Below are 25,722 nucleotides of genomic sequence, written 5' to 3' on the forward strand. Positions count from 1 at the left end.
GCTACACAGAGAAACTTCAAAGTGGAAGTTGTGACTCTGGGATAGTGAGACTCAGAGGTAAGTGTTCAGGCTTGGCGCTACAAAGGGCAGTATAGTGCTTACTTTGATTGAATCAATTGCTCTGTGTAAGTAGCTGCTGGTGCCGGCCTCCCCAGGGTGACAGAGAGGTCTGCAGAGAGTGAACCAATCCAGCCATCCATGGCAAGAGAACAGGGAGGATTAACAGAGCAATGCATCATAGCTGTAGCAACCAGTGATGTGTAGCAGACTGTATTTATTGACTCATTGGCTGTATTGATTGTCTCAATTGATGAAAAGTCCAGAGACAACAGACAGACGCACACTGATTTATGCAAAAGAAAAAAATGATGGGTCATGTTGTTATTTCATTGCATGAGTAAAGGAGCATTTCACAGCAAAACCCTGTTATTTTCATCCACCCAGTTAGTCCTGCTGATCACAATTAAACCTCTGATTACAGCACATTTCCCTGCAACACAGCATCTCATTCGAGTTAAGTACATACAGTAGTGGCTTGGTAATTTACCTGGGCATGCATGTAGCTTTTCCTTGACAGCAAATTCTCTCTGACATTGACATTGTTCCAGCGGCAGTGGCTTATTTAACACGCCATTAATCTCTAACGACAGAAGACCGCGCCGCAGCAGATGTTTGTTAACAAACTTCTGTTCGGTCCTCTGGTGTTGTTCTTCACCCTCATTGACATGTATTACTGCAACAAGAGGAGGTTCATGAGGCAAACAGTCGAGAACTGCGAGAGTTACCTGATATTTTGGGTGCGTTTTTGTGCGACGGGAAATTGATTTTGTCAAGATGCAGAATTGTTTGATCCAAAGCTAACCCTCGATATTTGCAGTAGACAGATTCATTTGTCAAATTATGCCAAAATCACTGATACTGCACCACGTCTGAGTGCATGGTCATCAGTATGCTAATGTTTAACTAAGCAGTGAAACAATCCAATAATTGAATGATGGCCACTGTACATCAGCTCTCTTTTTGACTATGTGTGCAATTAATGAGTGCAGAGCAACCACAACAATGAGTAAATTAACACTTTGGTAAACTTAGACAAAAACAGGATTGTCAACTGGACAACTGGAAAGATGAGCACATGTCAGAAGATTATTGTACCATACGTCTTATCATTTTTCTTTCTCTTCTAAAGCAGCAGGACAGTGTGGAAAGACATAATACAGAACAATGCATGGCCTTAGCTATTGAAATAGAATAGCCTTTTGTACTTGATGCTGGTGAGTGGGTGTGAGGGCAACAAACTGCAAAAATGAAAGTAAAGGGAGAAGAAACAGGCGGAGTTTAGCCTTAGGGCTCATGAGGTAAGGACACTTAACTTATCACATGCATTGCCATAGTCAACATGATTTTTATATCAGCTCTATGCTTTAAAAACAAAATGAATAAATCATCTCCTTTTCACAAATAGAAATATATTTTATGTTTAATATATACAATAATGATTTGCCATCATCAACAACATTAGTATCGAAGGGAGAGAAAAAGCATGTCAGTAAACTCTTGCTAATGGATACAGACACTGCAAAGACAGCCATGATTGATTGGCGCGCTCAAGCACTCTCTCTGAAGACAAAGCGAGACAATAGTAGTTTTATTGAAGAAGGCTGGTGGTGTGGCTGTGCTGTGCCATGCCGCAGTCTGCTAGTCCTGAGAGCTACGAGATTCATTGTCCCCCTCCAGCTCCCATTCAAAGTTCTGGCCAGTCATTTGGTAGAACATCATGTTAAAGGGTTTGTAGAACTTGTGCAGCCGCCGAATCACGTCCGGGTCAATTTTAGGGTGAGTTCTCCCTTTAGACTTGCCGAGGCATCTGGGAGTGCTGCTGTCCTCTGGCTTCTTCAGACACGGAAATCCTTTAGTTTTATTGAAGTAAAAGTGTTTGTCTGTGACGATCCGTTTTAGTCCCAAGAAGTCCTGCACTTTGGCCATCTCGCCCGCGGGATCCACAATGAGCCTTTCCCCGCTGACAAAATGCATTTGGGAGAGAGGGAAATACTGCATCCAGCTCTCCAAGTGGAGCGCATATATTCCTATACGCAACGCACTCCATGAAGCGTCTATAAGACCCAGCGTCCGATTCTTAAAAGCCAGGACCTCAAAGGTGGGGATCTCAGGTTTCTTGGACAAAGTTTGCGTGTAGTCTGAAATGGCTCTAGTGACAGGATTACGCACCACTATAATAAGCTTGATGTCCCTGGCCATGGAGTGGATCCGCTTTGGGGCATGGTTAGTCACAAAGTAGCTGGGCGTCTTCTCCATGGTGATCTGCCCTTCCAGCGTTGAAGGCATCAGGTCTCTGGGAACACAAACAGGGGAAGAGAGAAAAAAAGCAGCTTAGCACAGTATTATCCTCAACACCTCTTGCAGTGCAAATAAAATACCCAAGGACACAGCGCGAGCAAATTTGTTAAGCAGTACATTATGTGAAATTACAAGTGAAAATAACTGTTATTATCACCGGACATTATCTTGTGAGGAGAAACATACAGCTAATTACATCCATAGAGTAATATGCAAGAGATAAAAGAAAGAGGATGAAACGGCAGGCAAGCAAGTATGCTCATTGCTTAATTGACTCCATCTGTGTTACTCCAGGAGCTGTTTTGGAACTTTAATAATGAGTTTGCCGCATATCATTAATACTGGGGTGCCTGGGGTATTGTTTTGTCATACATTTATTATGCATGCAAGGCTCATGCTCTGTGCACGCAGTTTTATTTCTTATGTACATGCACTTCCCCTGCAATGGGTGCAGGCTTTTCTTCTATTCTCTGTGCTACGTTTAAGGTTAGGGGCTGTTCATTGAAGGCAGCAGTGATTAATTATCAGATTCAAGGTGATAATTTGTAGTACAATAGATAAGTCCCCGGCTTAAGAAATGTACCTCCGGAACAATGGAAAGCCATTTGCCACCGCCGCAAATATTATGTTTAATTTTTGTTTGTTAGGATGAGTTGTAGGATACGACAGTGCAGAGTATATTATACACACAGGAGCAAGTCTTGTTTCTACCCTTTCTATTTTAGTATCAATAATAAAGCATAGCATTTGCCTCAAGCAATTCCTCATCAAATGTTTACACTGATGTTCATTCCAATCCGTGCTCTTTTCTTTGTTTGTAGGCTATGTGATTCAGTGCTAATTTGGTACATTAAATCCTCTGTGAGCCACGCTGTTTATTTTACTACTAACAAACACAAGCACAGGAGCTCCACATTATAATATAAAGTGAAAGAAAATCTGAGCATGAACACAGTTTTTCCTTCCCCAAATTAAGTCATGTTTGCTTGGAAATTAATGTATAAAAAGCCTACCCCAAAATCCAAATGATTTCTAATCTGGAGATTAACAGAGTTAGTGCAGAAGAATTCTCTATAATTCTGGGATAAAAACTATTTCCTCCTCCCTGCAATATTTTTTCCATTAGGCTGCCCTGCACCACAAACCTACAGTTGTAACGATATACTCACATCAATCATTTGCATCTTGGACATATTCTAAATTAACTGTTCTCCAGCAAAGAATCCAATTTACTCTGCAAAACATAAGAGCTGTTATGCACATATCGACCACCCTCACACACACACACACACACACACACACATGGATACTGGGCTGAAAGTATCACAAGTGGCCTGGTAATTGCATCTCAGTAAGAGTATTGCCTTCCTGATGGGTAATTTCCCTCAGGATTATGTTTGTCTCTTGACAGCATAGAACTGTGGTTACTTCTGGGCCTGTAATGGGATATTTAACATATCTACTGATGGCATAGTGACCAGAAAGAGTATTAGTTTTCATTATATTCCATCACTTTCCACACTTCCTCTCTTACAGTAATGAATGGCTAAAGATTTTTGTAACCTTTCAAGGACTTCAGCTCTGTCTACCATCTAACTCAACTCCAGAGTAGACTAGGTGGTCCAAGGGTGCAACATCACCATGTATGGCAATAAAAAAAAAGCTCAGATATACCACAGCAAATCACCTTGAAACAACCGATATCCTACTGTATGGACCTGAGCTGCAGTGTCTCACACTGGTTATGTGCTGTGCATCTTTGGAGCATATCCAACTGACAGGACAGATGTACAATGTTCAAGGTTACCTTTTTGAAGGCGTGCACGTAACAAGCTATTGTCCTCATGGGCTTAACGCTAATCATCATGCATTTAATTATACAACAATGGAAACTGCTCAAGCCAAATACGTTACGTTATATGTTACGGAGGCTCCACTTTGATCGGGAATCAGTCATGGATCATGTACATCTAAAATGTCAGTGGGACCACGAGGCGGGACGGAAATCAAAATGCTGATAAACAAGCTAATTTCTCGGTGCATGGCAAATGACTCCTCTGGCCTTGCAGTCTAGTGGAACTGGAGTAAACAACAGCAAACTGTTAACTCCCGCTTCTTCTTTCTCCGCATCAGCTGCTCAGCTCAACACAGGTCATTCAGGTAGGTAGGTAAATAAAATCCATAGCGCTAAAGAGGCCCTGCGAACCATCTGCTGTTTACTGCCTTAGAGTGATGACATACCACATAACATTTATTTTCCTGCATTTCAAAACAAGCCCAAAGCTTTATTTACATATGAACCAGAAGTGTGAAGATAAAGGCACCTCTACTTAGAGCATGGAGTAACTTTTAATGATCTCTACAGTGAGAGGCATGCAGGAGAATTACTTGGTTGTGTTGAGAGATAAAGTGGATGCAAGTAAATAATACAGACAGACTAATAGCAGCTCATGCAGAATATGACTCTGATACTAAAAAATACAGAACATAGTTGAGTCATTCAATTTCCTTGGAAAACAGCTGAATGCAGTCTCATTACTGCATTATCTAAAAAAAAAATAAAAAAAATAATCCCTTGCAACCAGATCCATTAAATGTCACTAAAACATTATCCAAGTCAGACAAATAAATAATAAAGCAGAACATCAACCTTTAAAGTGCCCATATTATGAAAAAATCACTTTTTCTGGGATTTGGGGTGTTATGTTGTGTCTCTGGTGCTTCCACACACATACAAACTTTGAAAAAAATCCATCCATGCTGTTTAGAGTGAGATACGGTTTCTGAATGTGTCCTGCCTTCAGTCTCTGGGTGAGCTGTTCAAAATCGGCACGGCTTGTGACGTCACAAGCCGAAATGAGCAGGCTAACGCAACCATTAGCTCGTAGCGTTAGCATGCTAATGCTAGCATGCTAACGCTAGCATGCTACCTCGTTCTCAGTAGCAAAGCACTGCTACAACACACACAAGTTCACCATAATCTACAAAAGAACTACTTACATGTGCGCCCTCATTTAGAAGTCTCCCAGCTAATCCTGCCTTGTAACTGACTGAAGTTGTAGAAACAGCCTTTCTTTTACTGTCTATGGAGCTAGCTAGCTGACATGATCTACATCTGAGCTACTGGGCATGTGCAGTTCAATCAAAGATAGTACAGAAGAAGAAGAAGAAAAGAGGTCTCACTCTGTAGCTAAAACAGAGACCAGCTGAAAAGAGGATCTGCAGCAGTGAGAGAGAGCACTGCAGTACAACAAAAATATGGTGTTTTTTGAAAATTAAACCATGTAAACCTATTCTGGTACAACCTTAAAATACAATTATGAACCTGAAAATGAGCATAATATGGCTGCTTTAAAACTACACTTCTCTAGTTATTTTGAGATCCTGTACTATAGCTTCGGAAGGAAATCCATATTACACCTATTCCACATGAAATTCAGATCCGGAGGATGCCCAGTCATCTCTCAAGGTTGATTCATCATTCCGAACGTGCAGTTCATCAAATCACAGCAAATCTTTGTATTTGTTAGGACAGAAACTAATCTTCGCAGATAATCACAGCTCTTCATGCCTTAACGCCCACCGCAAAAGTGCTCTGGAACATGGCCCAGCATTTAACTCAATGTTTCATTATGTTTTGTCAAACTAGTGTACGGGGAATATTTCAATGCATGATGAGGTGAGGGATCACGCTAATTTAAATTCCAAGATACTAATAGGTCCAAGCTGTTTCTGGAGGACGAGAGTTTCTCCAGAGAAGCTGAGTTGTTTCTAATAAACTGGCAGAGAAATAAAAGCTCCCTCAGTCTCTCATTTGGATTGATCAGGGCTTTGCTGCAGAGTATCAATCCGCCAAGCTTTCTCCATGTCATGTCAAATACAATCAATTATTCTAAAGGAGTCCACTCATAATAAGCTCCTGAGTCTTTGGAGAGCACATTTTGGAGACGGTGCCAGTGATGTGGGCAGACTACTCTGATCCACTAAATAATTCCTACAAATAATGATATCGAGGTGTGAATTATACAGCAGAAATGTCTTTTTTTGTTTTCTGTAAATATTTAGACAGAAAATAATCCCTCTGTTAGGACGATGATTTGCCCTATGCACAAGAAACATATTTCAATTACGTTTTATAAAAGAAATGATGAAAGATAAAAGCTAACAGTCTCTGTAGAAATATTTTCTCAAAATAACTGGCATTTTTCTCAGTGAACCAGCACCTTAACTGTCAGTGCAGGCAGACAATAAAAAAGGATAACGAAAGGCATTTGTATTGAGGTGTTACTCCGAGTCTGATTTCAAATATCAATTGAGTGTGTAAGCGGCTATTCATCAACGACAGTCAGTCAGGACATTTGCAGTGAGAGATACTGTGGTCAGTTTGCAATGAATAATACCATTATTACACCCTGAGTGACATGTTAGTGATTACAGCAATACAAAGAACAGAGACATTGGTTTAGTGAGAGGTGGAGAAAAAAGAAAAGAAAATGGTTGGTCGGTCAAATGAGTCATTCTTCACTCGGCTCTCGACAAGTGGATGCGTACATGTTTGGCACACATAGAAAAAAACAAGCCTACAGGCCAGAGCAGAGGGTCTTAGTGGGTCTGTTGGAGTGGGAGGCATTGTTTTGTCAAGGTTAAGGTGCAGTTTTAAGGAGGAAAACAAATACAGAGTATGCTGCCATTCTCTGTGATCAGATCAGGCTCAAGTAATGGTGGAGAGTTTGGTTTGTTTTTGTTTTTCTCACCCCAAATCTGACCTTTTCACCTGAGTGTAGTGGAAGGATCCTTTGCTTGCCTTAAAGCTATTCACTGGATCTAGTTATGTAATAATATACATACTGTAGACCTAGGTAAAATTGTGATTTTTTTTTTTTTTTACATGAACATTTTCTTCTGTTAGTATCATGCAATTTGACAAATCTGTACTCCATGCATTTGCAGTACCATATGACTATGATCTTTATAGTAGATTCTTAACGGGGCAACATATTTCATCATATCTTTTCTTGTCTTCACAGTCTTTCATTTATACATTGTACCTGAATGAAGCTCTGGTGGAAACTACAAATGCAGCCTCATCCCGACACTCGTTATTCACACCTATTACTTGTCCATATCCTTTAACCAATACTTCTTTTTATTCTTAACACATTTTTTCCCAATCCAATCTGTTTCTTTGCTTTGCACTGTTGCTTCTGTGCACCGATCAGGATTTAGCATAATCTCAATCTAATGACATGTTGGTGGGTTGTTTGATCACTCTCAATCAAATCAGATAAAACCAGGTCAAAACAGTCCTAATGAAGCTGATTAGCTGAGTTTAACTCTTAATAAATAGTGTGTTTGCTTATTTAGTCAATACAATTGATTGTTATAAAGAAATACTTCAGATTTGAAACCAAATTTTTAGCTTTAATTGAATCAACACAGTTATTCATTTGCCACGGACAGGCTCTTCTAAAATGATTGAAGCAATCTCCCCTAACTGTTCAACACACGTGATTAAAGCCTACAGTATATGGTGATCATGATGATGATCTTGATGGATTACAAACTACATGAATTTAAGGCAAACTATCTTGTCATAAGTAAATCTACATAATTGATGTTGCTGTCTATAAGTAAAGTTAGTTTAAGTGACAGGTAAACCATGTCTGTTGAATGGCAAGAACAATAAAACAGGGGACTTATTAAAACACAACACAGCCTCCCCACTCTAAATAAGCCAATTATACTTGTACTTCTGCAGGACTGTAGGCTTCAACAGAATAGTTGAGGACAGAAGTGACAGCTGGTCCTGATCAAAACCTTATTCCCGGCTCTCTTCCTAAGATTCCCTAAAGACCGTCCCACTTCCAACAGTGGGCAAGCCAGGTACTTCTCTCCCCACATCACCAGACTGCAGCGCTGAGATCTGAAGATGTGTTCAGATGCCCTTTGGACATAAAACATCATGAAATAAAGAGTGGTGACAAGGGAAAATATAGGGATGTTTGGGATGCTGTAGCACCCTGCATCATTTGTCCATAACAGTGTATATGAGCTGGAAAATTAGTTTATTTTTAACTGTCTTAAAGTCGTGGGAGAAAATGGAAGCAATCTTATCTCACATCACAAACTCAGAGGATATTGCTTTTTTTCAACGTCCGTGTCTAGTTTTAACATTACTGGCTATAAAAAGGCACTGATGTCTCCTCAAAAGCCTAGAAATAAATGTACAGTACAAACCCTAAACCAAAAATAATTCTTCTATAATGGCTCTTACATAATGGCTCATCTGTGCTGGCTCAACAACAGTCTGCCACTCATCTGAAAGATGATTTTCTTTTTTGAATGTTCTTTGATGGTTTATTTTTCTTTGGATGAGCTAATAAGAGCTCATTCAATTTGATCACAACTGCTCTCAATATTCAATGTTATTGATGTTGCTCCTACAAAAACAAACAGTCGTGATGTGCTGGTCCCCATTTTGCAGTGGCAGCAAACACACCCATGGAAGAAATGTCAGTGTCATTTATTGATTTACTCTATTTGGAACACAGAGAGAAAACTACTGCCTGAAACAGAACATATATACTAGTATGTTCAATATGTGCACAGGTTAACAATATCAACAGGCCATTTAATAGAAAACGGCAGTTACCTTTTCTTCAAGTTTTTTTTTAAATTACAGTTAAGACTTTTTCTATGTTAAATACATTATGTTTCATTCATCCCTACATCTTCCATACAGCATAAACCCTCTCAAAATGTGTATTAGCTCAAAGAAAAGCATAAAACGGCCAAAAGTAATTGGAAGTCACACCTGAATACGTCAGAGTCAAAGGCTAACATTTACATCCTGGAAATGTTGCAGATCCAGCTCAGTTAAGCGGAACCAATTAAAATGACAGTTTGAATATGATAAATTTCCTTGTCTGAGAAAAATGGCCGGCACTTTAGGATGCAATCATTTCACTGAAGCTGACCGCAGAGAAAACTCTGTACTGCCTGACCGCATAGTTTTTACATGTTTTTCCCTGTATTGGTCATTCTTGCTCATTCAGTACATTACATTTCCATGAGACTTTATAAAACACTATTGCGGTGCCTGTTCGGAGGCCAATGGCTTGGTTCCCAGTATTTTGTTTTCCACAACTTTACTGTGTAAATTCTCACAAACAATGTGTCACAAAATACAGTTATAAAACCCTATTTCCCAGTATTGCTTCTTGCAGCGATGTCGGGTGGCGTTCCTGTTCGAAGCATTCTCGAGAACAACTCATCTGATGGTAAATGGTAAATGGACTGGCAATGGAGATGGCATTTATATAGCACCTTTCTACCTTACCGGACAAAGCGCTTTACAATTTGGCTCATATTCACCCAATTCCCATACACCGATGGTGGAGGAGCTGCCAAGCAATTGGCGCTGGCCCTCTACATGGCGTGCCCGTAGGCTCGTCACTGCTCTTCAGTCAGAAGTGACAGAGAGAGGCGAATGTTGCGGCCGCAAGAGCGAAATTCCTTGCACCTACTGGCGTATCTCTTCTACAGAAAGTAACTAGATTTGTCGCTAGTCGCTTTTTTTAAACCCGCCCCCGCTGCTGTACAGAGGCTCGTAGCCTCTCCGTTTGTAGCAGAGCCGTTGACCTGCAATCAGCCGCCTAGGGATGCAGCACATGCCGGAGACACAGACACAGACACACACACACACACACACACACACACACACACACACACACACACACACACACACACACTATTTATGGTTAGATATTTGTATTAAGTGGGTTCATATGAGATGATTGTCCAACAGTATATGTAAAATTATGAAATGTAATCTCGAAATGAGAGAATTTCTGGCTATTTCAACCCTGTGCACCAAGCTTTCAGTGATACTACATCTGATAAGATGACAAGATTGAAGGGCATCAATAATTACTGTGTGGATAAACAAGTGGCTACAGAAGATAAAAACTGTTTCCATCAGAGCTAGGCCATATGGCTGAAGCCATCATCAGAAACAAATGGAATAAAACCGGTTATTAAATACATCAAATTAAACAGCATCTGTGTCTGATTTCGTTTAATAGAGAGCACAAATGATTTCTGTTTGATTTTGAATACTGATGGATACATGACTATAGCTGAATGTTGCCCTAAGGTATGTTGAACTTAGTGTAGAGAAATCTTAAAGGAAAGAGGGTTGTCTGTCTTTCCTCCCCCAACCTTTTTTCATAGCCAATAGGTTATTTTTTGGCAGCACTATCAGTTCAACACCTGGACATGAACTTTTCCAGGATATTACCTATCACAGTCATTTCTTTCTCCATTTTTTCCAATTCATTATGGAGCTGTAGGTCAGTGTGACACCACGAAGGAGGAGGCTGCACAAACTCTTTCCATTCTCTGTGCGAGATATTAGAGCATATATCCAGTAATACAGACAGAACTTGATTCTGAGAATTCTGCAGTTTTCTCCTTTTATAGAAATTTAAGGTAACTCACAAAATGTCAGGAGGAATATCAGGGAATAATTATGGTAGGCAAACTTGTTACTTTTGCCATTTCTGAAATTGCAAAAATTGGTACTGTGTGCCATAAAACCTGTTTTATGGCACACAGTTAGAGAATGTCAGCCTCAGTGTCTGCCCAGAGAACAGCAATACATGTATTACCGCTGGTCTACATATTTCATCAACCTTTAAAGGAACACGCCAACTTATTGGGACTTTAGCTTATTCCTACTATATTCTCAGAAGGCGAAGCACTGCTACCTCTGCTACTTGGGTGGAGTGAGAAGCCCCGTGGTGAGGAGCAGAGAGTTTGCCTGGAGATCGCTCAGAGTTGGATTAATAGAGTCAGCAATTACTCCGCCCAAGTAGCAGTGCTTTGCGGTACTTTCTAGACAATTAACTACATGAAAATCTTACAGACAATCATTTTAAATTGAAAGCTTTCAAAAGAAGGATATTTCACGTTTCACAAATTAACAAGTTAAAATAAGTTTGTCTGTATATTACTCTCACAATCCTTCAAGCTCAGCAGGAATCTCACAGGGATAAATGGTGTGGGTGTCTTGTACTTTCTCATGACAACGACAAACTTCATCCACAATGATCAGCAGAAATGGGTTAAGCGAGTTTAGCTAATTTGCCAATCCATAACTGAATTCCAGCGAATGTGGAATACATTACAAGAGTCAGTCTCTGAGTTTCCAGCCATCGGTTTTATGTTTGAATTCCTCAGTGAATGAATGTCCAACCTCAAAGGTGATGAGAAGTGCCTCTAGCATGTAACTCTCTTTAGTCCGGAGCCAGTGAAGTTGCGATCAGGTTTTGATCAGATCACCAAATTGTGAGAGGTGCTAGACTGGCAAAAAAAGTAAAAAAAAAAAAAAAAGCTTTGAAAGATTTTGTAATTATGTGTGTTTTACCTCTTTGTTAACACTATAGGCCTATATCCATCTATCTATCTATCTATCTATCTATCTATCTATCTATCTATATCTGCTCTTTTTTATCATCATTTATTTCATTCTAAATTTAATAATTGAGGTGATTTAATGAAGAACAGAAGTGAAGAAAAACTCCTCTGTATTTCCACTGCAGCAGCAATGCCTTGTGACTCACATTTGACCCCTTGCTATAATGGTCACATCTTCAGCAGCACATTGACATGGAATAGCAGTTGAATGGGTATTGATCCCAATATATAAATGAGTAAAGAAAATGTAATTTCTAAATGTATATGCAAAGTGTCAGCATTTTCAGCAAAAATACTGATGTTGACTGTAGCGATTATAGAAAGAATGGATGGGATAGAAATTGGTCATCGGTTGATATGGAGGAAGGGTAAATTGTGGTCAAGCTAACATTGGATGGTTTTCAGTGCCAATTTTAAAATCCCTATGAGCTTCTTGAATTCAGGATTTGTTAGTTTGTAAACACCAGGACATAAACTGATCTTTCAGTGCATGTATTTTTGCCTTGTTTTATATTAAAAAGATCTTTAAATGAAAGTCATCTGACAAGACACTTAACATTTCTCCTTCCCAAACAATGAGAACAACAAATCTGATCAGCTAAGTAGTTAGCATAGCTCCCACCTTTTAAAAACAAGCTTTTTTGTTTCAAAAACTGCACAGAAACAACCACAGATTATTCCCATTAACTGGTGCAGAATAGCCCCAGTCTTCTGAGGACAAAAACCCATGTTGTGCATCCAAAAGCACAATATTTATCTTATTGCCTCCTGGATGTTCTGCATTCATAAAGCTGTGGGTAATCTGCTAGAAAAGTGTTGCTGCCTACACGTGCCACTCATAACATTTCACTTTAATTTTAAAGCACGTAACTCATATGAAAGTACTTTTACTGAGAACTCAACCCATAAAAGAAAGGTTTGTTGATGTATTGACTAATTTGAAGGATGGGGGCGTTAATGAAAATACTGTAATGCACAGTGAAGTGTTTGCATTGTAAATGATAAAGTAAAAGTAAAAAAAAAGAAAGATCCAAGGCACTCTTCTTGCAAAAAGTTCAAAAGCTTTAATTTAGATGTCTATGTTATATTGAAATTGTTAGTACATTAAAAATAGAGCTGGGTAGCAACCCACCCGTAACAGCACAAACAGCCTTCTTCAGGGTGTAATAAAGTAAAAGTCCTTAGATGTGTGATCAGAAGAACCTGCAAGCCAGACTGCACTTGAAAATGACTAAACCACCCAGCAGTTCACATATTGACAGACATTTACTAAAAAACTATAGCTCTTTCTGGTAATCTCCATTTCAACTACTTCCCATCATTAACCACCACTTATAAACCTTTTGTTGTGGCTGTTTCTCTATTGTGCTGAGAATCCTGAGCATCACTATGTATTATTAACAATACACCCTTGAATCCTTGGTGTGGGTGAGTGCACTGAGCTTTACACACACACACACACACACACACACACACACACACACACACACACACACACACACTAGTAGGTAGGATAATTCATTTTATTATCAGAACAGCTGGAACAGTCTAGAGGGGGCTCTTATTTAAAGCGCAGCCACAAACTGAGCTGTTGAAAATGAATTACAAGTGAAAGGTTTGAAGAATATAGTTTCTGAACAAGGATTTATGGCAATTTAAAAGCAAAGTGTGAACTGAGCTGCTAAATGTCAATTTACTAAAAGACATTTTTCACATGCAAGCATTTCTCAGTGTCAAAGCTGAAAAAACAGCAGTAGTGAAAAATGTTGCTAAAGCTGTCATAATGTTGCTTTGATTCAGCAAAGTCATGTCTGAGATGATAACGTGTACAATAAATTAAATGTGAATAAATGATTATTGCTTGAATTCTTTTACAGCTTCAACGTCTGATTTTAGACATTCATTAGAAACTGCAGTGCAGTAACAGTTAGGTCTCTTGTCAAAACATATATAGATATTTTAAAAGTTATTTTATGTCACTGTGATCTAAATTTTTGTCGGGCTTAAAGGGAGGCAGAGCTGTTCATACTGTAACATCTGGATGCATGAAAATAGGCTGTTAAGAATGTTATAATCATGCAGACAAGGCCTAAGCTGCTCCATTACGGGCTAAGCTGACCTATCAGTGGGGCTTTTGCTAATCCAAATTGTGCTTTAGCTGGCAGAGATTGCTCAATTCAGACGGTCTACTGGGAGAAAAAAAGAAGCTAAAATAGTTCACCTGCCATGTGAACTGCTATCATTTATAAGATCTTTATCTCTCAGTATCATATGTGCACAAACGTTCAGCTATTGAAAAGCTCATTTTCATGGTGGATTTTCTATTTGCTTACCAAATAAATGCCAGCTATGACCAGTCCGGAGTGCCTTAAGCATGCTTTCATTCGACACAAGCTTAACAGCCCCAGCTGCCATACTTACATCATGCTCAAATGTCCTGAGTGACAGTTATATTTACAACTGCAGACAGGGGCAAGCACAGAAAAAAAGTTCATTCATGTAAGATTTACTGTGTTTACTTGTAGAACAAGAGTGTTTTCTCTATCTGACGAAAAGCTTTTCATTTTTGGGAATGCACAGTTTGGCATTCTTGAATGATTTGGTTTTATATTTTTACTGTGACTTTTGTACAGAGGCCAGACACTAGGTTAGCTGTTTTATTCAGAAGCTGGTATGACTACAGCTAATATCAGCAGCTCACACTTGGCTCCATAGATACACTGTGTTAGCCAGGCTGACATGACACAGGGGAAATTAATTTGCTACAGCCATATAATGGTTGGTTATTTAATCACTGTAAGATTTAATTTAACACCTTAACGGCAACAGGCTGCTTCTCCGCCTGGAGTTTCTTACCTGCAAAAGACTTAAGGGATTAGAGACAGTATAAAAAGGGCCGAACTGTCAGGAAGAAAACATGAACATAGTGACTAAACAACCACTCAATTAAGTGCTTCTCTTTCAGTCATGTTTTTTTTTTAAATAGTTCTCAGGATCAAAGCATAGAAAGCACCTTCCTACTTCCACTAACTCAAAGACTTGCGACCATAAGATTGGGCAAACACCAACCATCTCAAATGACTGCACAGGAAGCCTCTGCAGGACCTCTAACCTGTTTATTACATCTGTTCCGCATTATTTCTGCTGGTTACAGCCTCAAACCAACAGAAAAGATATTATTTATCGTTGGGAAAATGGACAGACAAACACCTCGACTGTGAAATGGCTGTTGCAAGCCACTGAACATCTCCCATGGTTTTCAATACTCGAGATGGAAGGAGACATGAGGATGTAATCCTTGAAAGAATCTCGGTGTAGCCCTCAGCCCTTTATTTGGGCACTTCCCGTAACACCCACCCCACCACCACCACCACCACCACCACCGTAAAAACCGTTAATCTCCTGAGCAGAGGTAGTTTAACACGTGAAGCAAATCTGCCATAAACACAATCACAAATGCAGGATAATGTTTTAGAGATACACAGATTAACTTGTGTAATCCAGGCTGCCAAAGGGAGAGCTTAAAGAGAAATGTGTCAAATGTTTATAGATAGAATATAACTAAATTGTAAACCTTAATCTCTAAAGACTTTTATCTATTGTTGTCCTCACATGTTCTGCTATATTCTGGGAGTATAGGGATGATCAGTTACAATTCAATTACATAGCAATGAAGTAAGTAACCTGAATAAAATGTATTTTTACAAAATGAAACAATTTAATACTACTACTTTTTATTCATCTTTAAACTGCAGAAATGTAAATGGTTTTAAGTATATTATAGTTTCAATCAGCACAAAATACTTATTTGAATAAATGTCAACGATAAAAGAAAATCCAGAAAGCTAAAACTAAATTCAGTAAATTAAGTAATCTTCATCCAAATGTTTTTTTCAAGTAATTTCATGTCACACAGCAATTTGCAATTAATTCAAAGGACGAGTGTGTAAAACACAAAAATATGTCTGCTGCCCTAAAAACAGAAGAAGAAGTTATTATGTTGGGAGATGTGCAGCCACTTCCATGCTGCTGTATTAAATGCAAAGTGATAAAAACTGCAGCTTCAATTATCATGTAGTCGGAGCACAGAGTAACCTGTTGTTACAGACATTTTAAATATCCTCTGATGTTGGTTTCATTTTCTGTGCTACTTTTAAATGAAAAACAATGTCCATTATTTCAATGTTTAATGTGCGGCCGTGGGATTTACATAATAACATGGTTTTGTGAGTATGACAATTTATGTTTTGGTATTCTGCATAGAGTATTTGGGAGAGGGCATGGAGGGAGAAAAGAATGAATTTCAAAACATATCCAGTAATTAACTCCTTAGCTGGAGCAGTCACACTTGATTGCTCCCACAAACTGCTTTGAGCATCACGAGGTCACATTTTCTCTGACAGCAAGTGAGCAAAATAAAACTAAAACAACAGCTGTGTTTCTTGAGATGTTTTGTCTGAAGGCAGCACTGATAGATGAGACCAGACACAATTCTGGTCCAAATGATACCCTGTTGTGCCACATGAGACAATTTACTGGCTCATAAATGGCATGTGGGCCATCACCCTGTATGTTTCACCATTCCTTTATAGTCAGAGGCAGCCCAAATAAAACTAACGGCTACGGTTTGCCTATAGCACCATGGAAACCATTAGCTTCCCGGGTAACATATGTTTCATTCTTAGAAAAACCACGCAGCATGCTGCGGCTGCACTACATGTGGCAATCCATACTGCACCTCAGCCTGCTCAACAATGCCACTGGTTGCCTCTATGCACATACACCTAAACAGTATAGCTTAGTTAGTCAGCATAGCAGTTTCCTCTGGTTGGAGGATGACATTTAATTCTGAAAAAAAAGGTTCAAGCACCGTTAGTTATTCCCATTATGGTAATGGTGTACATCATTCTTCACCAAATCTGTGCCACAGCTTGGCTGTTTATTTTATCCCCCAAAGAAAACTTGCTGAATGGATAATGCAGTGAGAGACATACTGTGTTCCACACCGTCCCCATACACATACTTTTACTGATAAATGCATATTTGCAAACCAATGTTTAGACTCTATGGTCGGTTGAGCCCAAGTTTCTGTTTTCCTTGTAGCATGTTTGCCAGTATTTACTGTGTTAAAATGTAAATGAATACAGTAGTTTGTTCCTGCACAAACAAACAAATTCCTGTACATTTATTGCATCTGAGTCCTTACTGTAGAGGGGTATGGCTCTGATTTAATTTTCTGATAGAGTACATCTCAGAAGTCTACCTGATTAAAGTGCCCATATTATGAAAAAATCACTTTTTCTGGGATTTGGGGTGTTATGTTGTGTCTCTGGTGCTTCCACACACATACAAACTCTGAAAAAAATCCATCCATGCTGTTTAGAGTGAGATACAGTTTCTGAATGTGTCCTGCCTTCAGTCTCTGGGTGAGCTGTTCAAAATCGACACGGCTTGTGACGTCACAAGCCGAAATGAGCAGGCTAACCGCAACCATTAGCTCGTAGCGTTAGCGTTAGCATGCTAACGCTAACGCTAGCATGCTACCTCGTCCTCAATAGCAAAGCACTGCTACAACACACACAAGTTCACCATAATCTACGAAAGAACTACTTACATGTGCGCCCTCATTTAGAAGTCTCCCAGCTAATCCTGCCTTGTAACTGACTGAAGTTGTAGAAACAGCCTTTCTTTTACTGTCTATGGAGCTAGCTAGCTGACATGATCTACATCTGAGCTACTGGGCATGTGCAGTGCAATCAAAGATAGTACAGAAGAAGAAGAAAAAAAGAGGTCTCACTCTGTAGCTAAAACAGAGACCAGCTGAAAAGAGGATCTGCAGCAGTGAGAGAGAGCGCTGCAGTACAACAAAAATATGGTGTTTTTTGAAAATTAAACCATGTAAACCTATTCTGGTACAACCTTAAAATACAATTATGAACCTGAAAATGAGCATAATATGGCTGCTTTAAAACCTGGTAAATTATAAAGCTGAATAAACTTCATTACTGCATAGTTTTATATGTTGACAGCTGTGCATTCATTTTCTGCAAACATATTGCTGACCATGAAAATCCCTTATCAATAACCAACACTCAAAACAGGTATGTTTCCACTATCAGAGGATAAATGAGTTAAAGCAAATTATCCATATGGGCGGAGTAGCATATTTAATTACTTGTGGAACCTGCTCTGCTATCTCTAGCTGTCTGCATTTCACATCAGTATTCAATTAAGCACAGTGATCAGATGATTTGGGAGAGCAAACTGCATTGCGGCTTTTTTAGTGCTTCTCCCGCTGTAACACAAGAGAATCTTACACTGCAGGTATGTTACTGAGACAAGCATTTTTTCGATTGAATGTGGTCCTATGGCTACTTGTACCCACGTGTAAAAATGCATTTTCAATAACACATGGCAATGTCAGTGTTATTGTGACTTTCTACGGAGGCAAACTTTAAACTGTTTTATCTTTGTCAGTGCCCACATTTCATAGAGAGGCAGTGAGTTCTGTGGTACAATACATCATTAACCACTGTGAGCCCTTTACTGATTTAGCATCCAAGAAAAACAAGTCTTTTGTGGGAACACCAGTGCAGCTGACCAATTCTTGAACTCTCCATGTTGCTCTGCAGTGGACCCTCTCCTCATATAAAAGAAATGCTCCGGTCATTTGAAGAATATAATTTCACTATCAATCCACTTTCATAAATTGAATCGGACAACGGGTGTGTTATACAATAAATTAATTGCCTAATGACTTTTGCACATACAAGCAATATATTCTCATGATAGCAGTGATAGAATAAAGGGCTTCTGAAAGGCTTATGTTTTACTCGAGAGCTTACAAAAGGAGTCAACAAGAGCACTTTATAGCTCCCTGTTAACAGACGTGTCTTGTAATCTTGTAATGGAAGTTTAGATATAATTCACAAAACTGTGACTTTATATTTTCTACAATAAGGCCTTCTTTAGGCAATAAATGTAGTGTAAATGGGGCTCTAGTGTGCAGGTGAGGGCAGGAAATACAGCTGCTATTTTATTTAGTGTGCATGTTTTCTCAGGAAACGGTTGCCTGTAAGACAGTTGTTTGTGTTATTTTCATATTTTTAGAATCAGAATCAGAATCAGAAAAAAATACCGGTATTTCCATCTTATTTCCTGAACCACTGGATATGACAATAATGTTTTCCAGTAAATGATGTGTGTTAGATTTTCTAAACATAAATACAGCTACAGTAAGTTGAGCAAAATCCAACCTATTCACACTGCCTGCACAGTTCAAGGCCAATACCTTCTGCTTAGGAAGTTTGGTATTTTATATACTATGTATATTGCTACATGCAAATGTTGGACTTTAACCTCCATTCACTTCTAAAATCCTTTGGCAAATATGTGTATCTGCACACTGTTATTTGTATTTGGTCTAGGGTGTTTTTTTATGGTTTAGGCTTGGCTACTTAGTTCCAATTAAGAAAACATGTAATGGTACAGCATACAAATGTTCCATGAATAAATGATTTTTCCCAGTTTTGGTGTGAAAGAACTTGACTGGCCCATTCAACACCTTTGGGATGAACTCAAACACCAACAGACCCGTCACCCAACAACAGTGGTGGACCTGAAATCCCTGCAGCCACGTTTCAGAACCTTGTAGAAAGATATCCAGAAGAGCAGGGGCTGTTGTAGCAGCAGATAAACGCCTGTGGTTTTGGAATGAAAGGTTCAACAATCACATGGCCTACAGGTGTAATGTTTTCATACTTTTGGCCTTGCATCTTTAAAATATAAAAAGCAACAGGAAGTATTTTGAAATATATTCCAATATGTTCTTCATGGCGCCCAGGGGCGTAGCACAACATTCTGGGCCTTGAAGAAAGCGGCCCCTCCCCGCATCCACAGCTATTCATTCTAGCATCTTTTAAGGCCCTCACATGAGGGCCCTGGGTACTCAGTCCCCTTCCCCCCCCAGCCCGACACCCCTGATGGTGCCATTATTCAGAGCATAATATGCTTGTTTTTGTTCCGTTTTAGTAGAATTAGTTCATAGTTCATTCATTTTTATCAGTTCCTGTAGTTTCTCTGAGCAGATGTTTGTTATAATTAATATTATACACCACAGTCATCTTTCACACAACAAGGATTAATGCTTCATGGTTAAAACTGGAAATATCAAACTGTTGGCCTCTCCCAGCACTTGTATCTTGAAGAAATGATAAAACTAAGAGTGGTTTAAACAGGGATAATCTCAGATGAGCTGGAATGAGTATAGAGTTATTAATGTTTTTAATGGACAGTTTTTATATGTGAGCGTAACGGTTAAAAGCCTGATGGAAATAATTTTCTCCTCAATTAATCCTCGGCTTGGTTGTTCCCATGATCACATTTCAAATGTACGTTTTGAAGTCAACAGGCACTACTAATCTTTACAAACCCGGCTGAAAGTCGTGTGCAAAACCTTTCGGCGATTTGCATGATTTGTGTTAAAATTCACACACACACACACACACACACACACACTGCGGAAGCATGTCTAATGTGCTGTTGGTTTTTCCACTTGTAACAAGCTCAGGAAGAGTTGCTGCTGCTTGTCTGGGGGGGACGTCTGTGAGCCAGGAGAATTTCAGGGCATATTATGAGAAACAATATTATCACGAGGTCCACCTGATGATTGCCTCATTATAAATGGTCTCCACATTGACTTTTACCTCAGCGAGACAGAAGGCTATTAAAAGATGCTTTATTCTCCTTCTGGATGTTCATTATTTCTCACAGCTAAGGATGCTGACATCTCAAACAAAAACCTTGAAGTGACCAGCCTCAGGCCTGTCAGGGGGAGTTAAGATAAGCCTCATATGCATTCATTTAAATGACCAAGAATGATGAGGTACCATCATGATACTGCCATTTTTCATAAAAATTTTTTTTACACATTGCGTCTGTTAAACTTTGTCCAACCTGATAGCAAAGAGGAAGAAACAAAGGTCTTTACAGCTGCTTCAGGCATTTCTGGGACAGAGTGATGGAGTCTGAGAAAAATATATATATATTATTGATAAAGATATGGTACAAGTCCCATTTGGACAGCTCCATATTCATGATGACTTCATGTGCAGCTTGTGACAAGCACAACCAATCTCATGACCACGTTGTCAGACATTCCCAATAAAGCCTGTAATTATTCATGTTGCTTAAGTGCTCCAAAGTAGAGAAAGTCTTTGGTTTGACTCACTTACTAAGAGAAGAAAGAAATTGAGCTTGCTTTCTTCTCAATGCAGTTTGAATCCCTATTTAGCGCTGGCAAACACAAAAGGTCTTTAAAGGGATGAGGTGTTGACGTGGGAAAAAAGACTTCTCGCTTTATGACGTTCTGTAATTGCTTGTAGGTAATTAAAATGTTTAAGTAGTGTATTTGTATACCTTAAAGGTTAATTCTGTGATCCTGCTCTGTTTTGTTAATGTCCCTGACATGCTGGTAATCAAACTAGACACTTATTATGTTGATTTGATTATTATTTAGCAACATAGTGCACCCATGATATTTCCCTGTTATTCACAGAGCAGATGTTCAGTGCACCACGGGCGAGTTAAAAAGAAGCTGTTAAAACAAATATGAAGGAGCTATTCTATATACACTGCATATTTACAGATTTAATATTCAGATACATTGGATATCATGAATTATCCACCTTTGAAGAAGTAATAGTCATAATAGCAGTTTTTACATGCAGTCTGTTAAACTGCAGTATCATCCCAAAGAGGAGGGCAACAATATTAGTAAATAAAAAGCTCATATGCACTTGATGGTTACAAACAGTGTTGGGAGTAGCACGTTACAAAATTAACGCCATTACAGTAATGTATTGCTTTTTGCTGTAACGCAGTAATACAACACATTACTTATATAAATTGTGGTAATATTATACCCGTTCTATTTTGTATAGGCTTTGCCCTCTAAGGGCTGTCGCTACTGGATTAATCCCTTCGCGCATGCGCAGTCGTGAAGATTTCTTTTGTGCGCTGTGCCCCGCACGGGCCTCTCTTATGTACGCAGATACTGTATATTACAGTGGCGCGACCAGAGATCTGCTCCCATTTTTTCTTCAGCGACAAGCAGTTTGAAGACTTCGAAGAGCAGCAGTGTCTGCCGTGTACCGACCACCGACCGGCTACATCCTCCCGCCGGCCCTCCACTCGAACCGCGAGGTGTGTCCTCAACCCCCGTTCACCACGCTGGCACCCCGCCGGCAGTTCTGCAGTTGTTCACTGCCGGAGGAACTGAAGCGGCAGACGATGGCAGCCGAGCGGACAGTCGAGGAAGGTAAGGATACCACCAGCGGCGACACCCACGCAGCTGGTAAGGGGACCTCTTTGGCGGGCATGAGTCTGCTGACTCAGTCCCCGAAGACGGTTCCGTTGCCGGCCCTCCCTCCTGCCCGTTGGGTGGACTGGAGCTCGCAACGGCGGAGGACTATGGAGCCCCGCTACGGTGACTGTCCAGCGGCTTTCTCCTCTTTCTCTCCTCCGCAGTGGGCGGGCTCCCTGCCCACCGCTAAGGTTCTTGTTCTCGACCTGTGTGAATGCCGAGTAAAATTCCCCTAACCCGGGAGATGGATGGCGCGGTTTTTATTCCCGTTACTTCTCACACTGGGAAAAATGGACGGAATGAGACCCTTCTTGACCTGTCTCAATTCGACCGGTGCATTATGAAGCGCCCATTCCACATGCTGACGATCAGACACATGTTGGAATGTGTGCGCCACCACTAATTGTTCACTTCCGTGGATCTGAGTGACGCGTATTTTCCACGTTCTCCAAATGCGTGGAGACAGCGTTACAGCCGTTACGCAGAAAAGGGATCAAAGTCCTTTTTTATTGGACAATTTAATCATTATGGCTCCTTCCCAGGAGAGGGCTGCGCTCCACACAATGGAGTTCGCGCAGCACCTACAATCACTGAGCCTTGCCATAAACTGGCAAAAGAGCCCACTGGTCCCCTCACAGACAACCACTATGGGAGCCAAACTGTCAGCGCCAAGGCTGGACGCACTAAGCTCTCTGTTGTCACGTCACTTTACAGCCAAATCCATCATTACACCAAATTTTTTAACAATCCTTTTCGGGCGAGGGAGTTTTCCCTCCGCCTCATAACAACAACGCAGAGGAGGCGCCTCACCGACATCAGACGAACACAGCGGCTGTTAGCTCACTACAGAGAACGCCCACAGGGTGCGGCTCTTTCAGAGCAGCGTCTGTCTCATTGACTGGGTGAAGCTATCACCCAGGTCTATAGCGCGGACAATTAGTCTATGTTCTGCTTGTGGACCTTGTGTCGCAGGTGGCATTGACTACATCAGCTTTGCCCTAACCCAATAGCAACAGCCCTTAGAGGGCGAAGCCTATACGAAATAGAACGATAGTTACATATTGTAACTCCAGATTCTATGAGTATAGGCGTAGGCCTCTAAGGTTCGGGCCACCTGCCCCACTAACATTGGCTGAAGAAAAATGGTGATGTTGGGAGCAGATCTCTGGTTGCGGCACTGTAATATACAGTATCTGCAGACGTAAGAGAGGCCCGTGCGGGGCACAGTGTGCGAAAGAAATCTTCACGACTGCGCATGTGCGAAGGGATTAACCCAGTAGCGACAGCCCTTAGAGGGCTACGCCTATACTCATAGAATCTGGAGTTACAATACGTAACTATCGTTACAATGCATTTTAACCATAATCATTTTATTTTAACCCCAAAATAAGTGGTGTTTTGTTTTTTTAAGAATTCAGAAGAAGATGACATGGCTTTATTTATCCGGCAAGAGAAATTCACATTTTGACTCTGCTGGTACAGTTTTTACACACATTACACACAGGCCTGAAATACACAAACATGCTCAGGATCTATACATGCACTAATTGAGAGATGTCAGGCCGCCCATGGATGAGCACCCAGAGTTGTTGGGGGTTCTGTGCTCAAGGGCACCTTGGCAGTGCCCAGGAGGTGAATTGGCACCGTCCTTTGGTCCATATAAGGACTTGAACCGTCAACCCTCCAGTTCCCAACCCAACTCCTATAAGGACTGAGCTACTGCCACCCACAATGTGAAACATTTCGGCACCAGAGAAAAAAAAATCTGTGAGTAAAAGAGTAACGTTATTTCCTGTTGCTGGAATTCAAAGGTTGAGATGACTGCAGAGACTGATTCTACATTTGCAAGATGGAATTTCCAGCAATTGACAGATATTAACATGTTGAGAATTAACATTTAGGCTTGCTACACATAATAGCATTAGGCCTACATTTTATCAGCAGTGGAAAGTAACTATACCGTACTTACTACTAAAAGTCCCTTCCTAGCACTTTTGCGCTTGCATTTTTACGTTTTGCAAAAAACAAAATCCATATCCCAAAAAATGCCATGCGTAGTTAGGGTTGCTGAACTAGGATAGAGGATATTTGAGGGTGGGGTTTAGCAAATGATCAACTATTAGATAAGTTACTTTCTTATCCCTGATAACTTAACTTCATTATTTGACACATAGCATTGCCTTCCTCCCTCGTAACTAGATGTTTTAATTTCCTCACAAGGCTTATTTCACTTGCAGCGAGATGTTTTTGTGATGTTTTCATGATATGACACCTTTTCTTGACGTGTTTTCGAGAGCGGGCTTCTTGGCCGCAGCAACCTCCACCTCGTGCTGCGAGCTGAGTGACAGAGTGTCCCGTCTGGCTGTCATTTGGCCTGACCATGACAGAGAAACATATGGCTGTGGGCTGCATACACATTCCTCTGCGTATAATCTGCCAATGACATTGACAGTCTATCTCAGGTGGAATGAACCATGTTCAGACCCTGAAAGCCAACGCTACTGTGTGTAACAGAAGTAGCTTTAAGGTGGCTCTGAATACCTGTCAAAACACATCATTGTTTTTCCTTTTGGCAATTTTAACCAAAGCTGCAGCACAAGAAACACAATGAAAGCCCCTGCCCACAATCCCAAACATCCCGAGATATAGTGATCGGGATAACCTTCAAAGCATATCTAATTAAATAATGTGTCATTTTACAACGTTAAAGTTTATTATTTTACATTTGCATCAACTTTCATTAGACTTCATTGTGAGTGCAATAAACCGTTTGCTTTAGTGTTACTGAACCAGACTTTGCCAAGTGAATGTTACTATTAATGAAGTTGTTTTAGTGACCTCTAAATTTGATTTGAATTCAATGCATCACTTGCCAAGACACTAACAGCTGTTGGCACGAAAGTAGCACCAAGCTAGTTGTCACTGTTTTGTTTCAATTAACATAAAGCAGTTCTAAATATGCTGAACGCTAGTTTTCTTCAATCCCACCCCAGGGGCAATGCCTTAGAGAACAAAATAATTAACAGCTGTGCTGACACTGAAATCTGTGGCGTTTTACTATTTTCATTATCTGTGTCAAAATCATTTAGCTGTGTCATCTCTGCAGAGAACAAACAGTAAACATTTAACCATTTCGAAATGGCATACGTCATAGATGAATGCCTTGATTGAACAATGACATCACAGCATGAATATATGGTTGGACCATGTTTTGTCTCGGGTCAGAAAAATACCTCACAACACCCATGAAGACACATGCATGATGCAGTTTTTCTGTCAAATCTGTCACAAATAATAAGTAAGATGGTGAAAAGATTAATTCCTTTTTTTTTAATTACACTTATTTGCGTTCATGTCAAGAGTTAGATGAGAAGATTGACCAATATCATGTCTGTATGGAAAGTAGCTTAGCATAGCATAAAGATTGGAATCAGGGGGAAACAGTCATGTTTTCCAGTCTTTATGCTAAGCCTCAGTATGTTAACCGGATGCAAGACTGTAGCTTCACATTTACTGTGCAGACA

The 25,722-nt window shown here is 40.1% G+C and overlaps 1 protein-coding gene across 1 annotated transcript in view; it reads right to left on the bottom strand.

The window, feature by feature from the left end:
- Positions 1-257: 257 nt before the first annotated feature.
- Positions 258-25,722, bottom strand: part of hs3st4 (heparan sulfate (glucosamine) 3-O-sulfotransferase 4) — a 91,895-nt gene continuing 66,430 nt past the window's right edge. Inside the window, exon 2 of the mRNA XM_031312955.2 lies at positions 258-2,353. Coding sequence (XP_031168815.1) covers positions 1,699-2,353 — 655 coding nt within the window. The 3' untranslated portion in view covers positions 258-1,698. The remainder of the gene's footprint in view (positions 2,354-25,722) is intronic.

The sequence above is a fragment of the Sander lucioperca genome, chromosome 21 (genome assembly GCF_008315115.2).
Source record: "Sander lucioperca isolate FBNREF2018 chromosome 21, SLUC_FBN_1.2, whole genome shotgun sequence".
Taxonomy (NCBI): Eukaryota; Metazoa; Chordata; class Actinopteri; order Perciformes; family Percidae; genus Sander; species Sander lucioperca.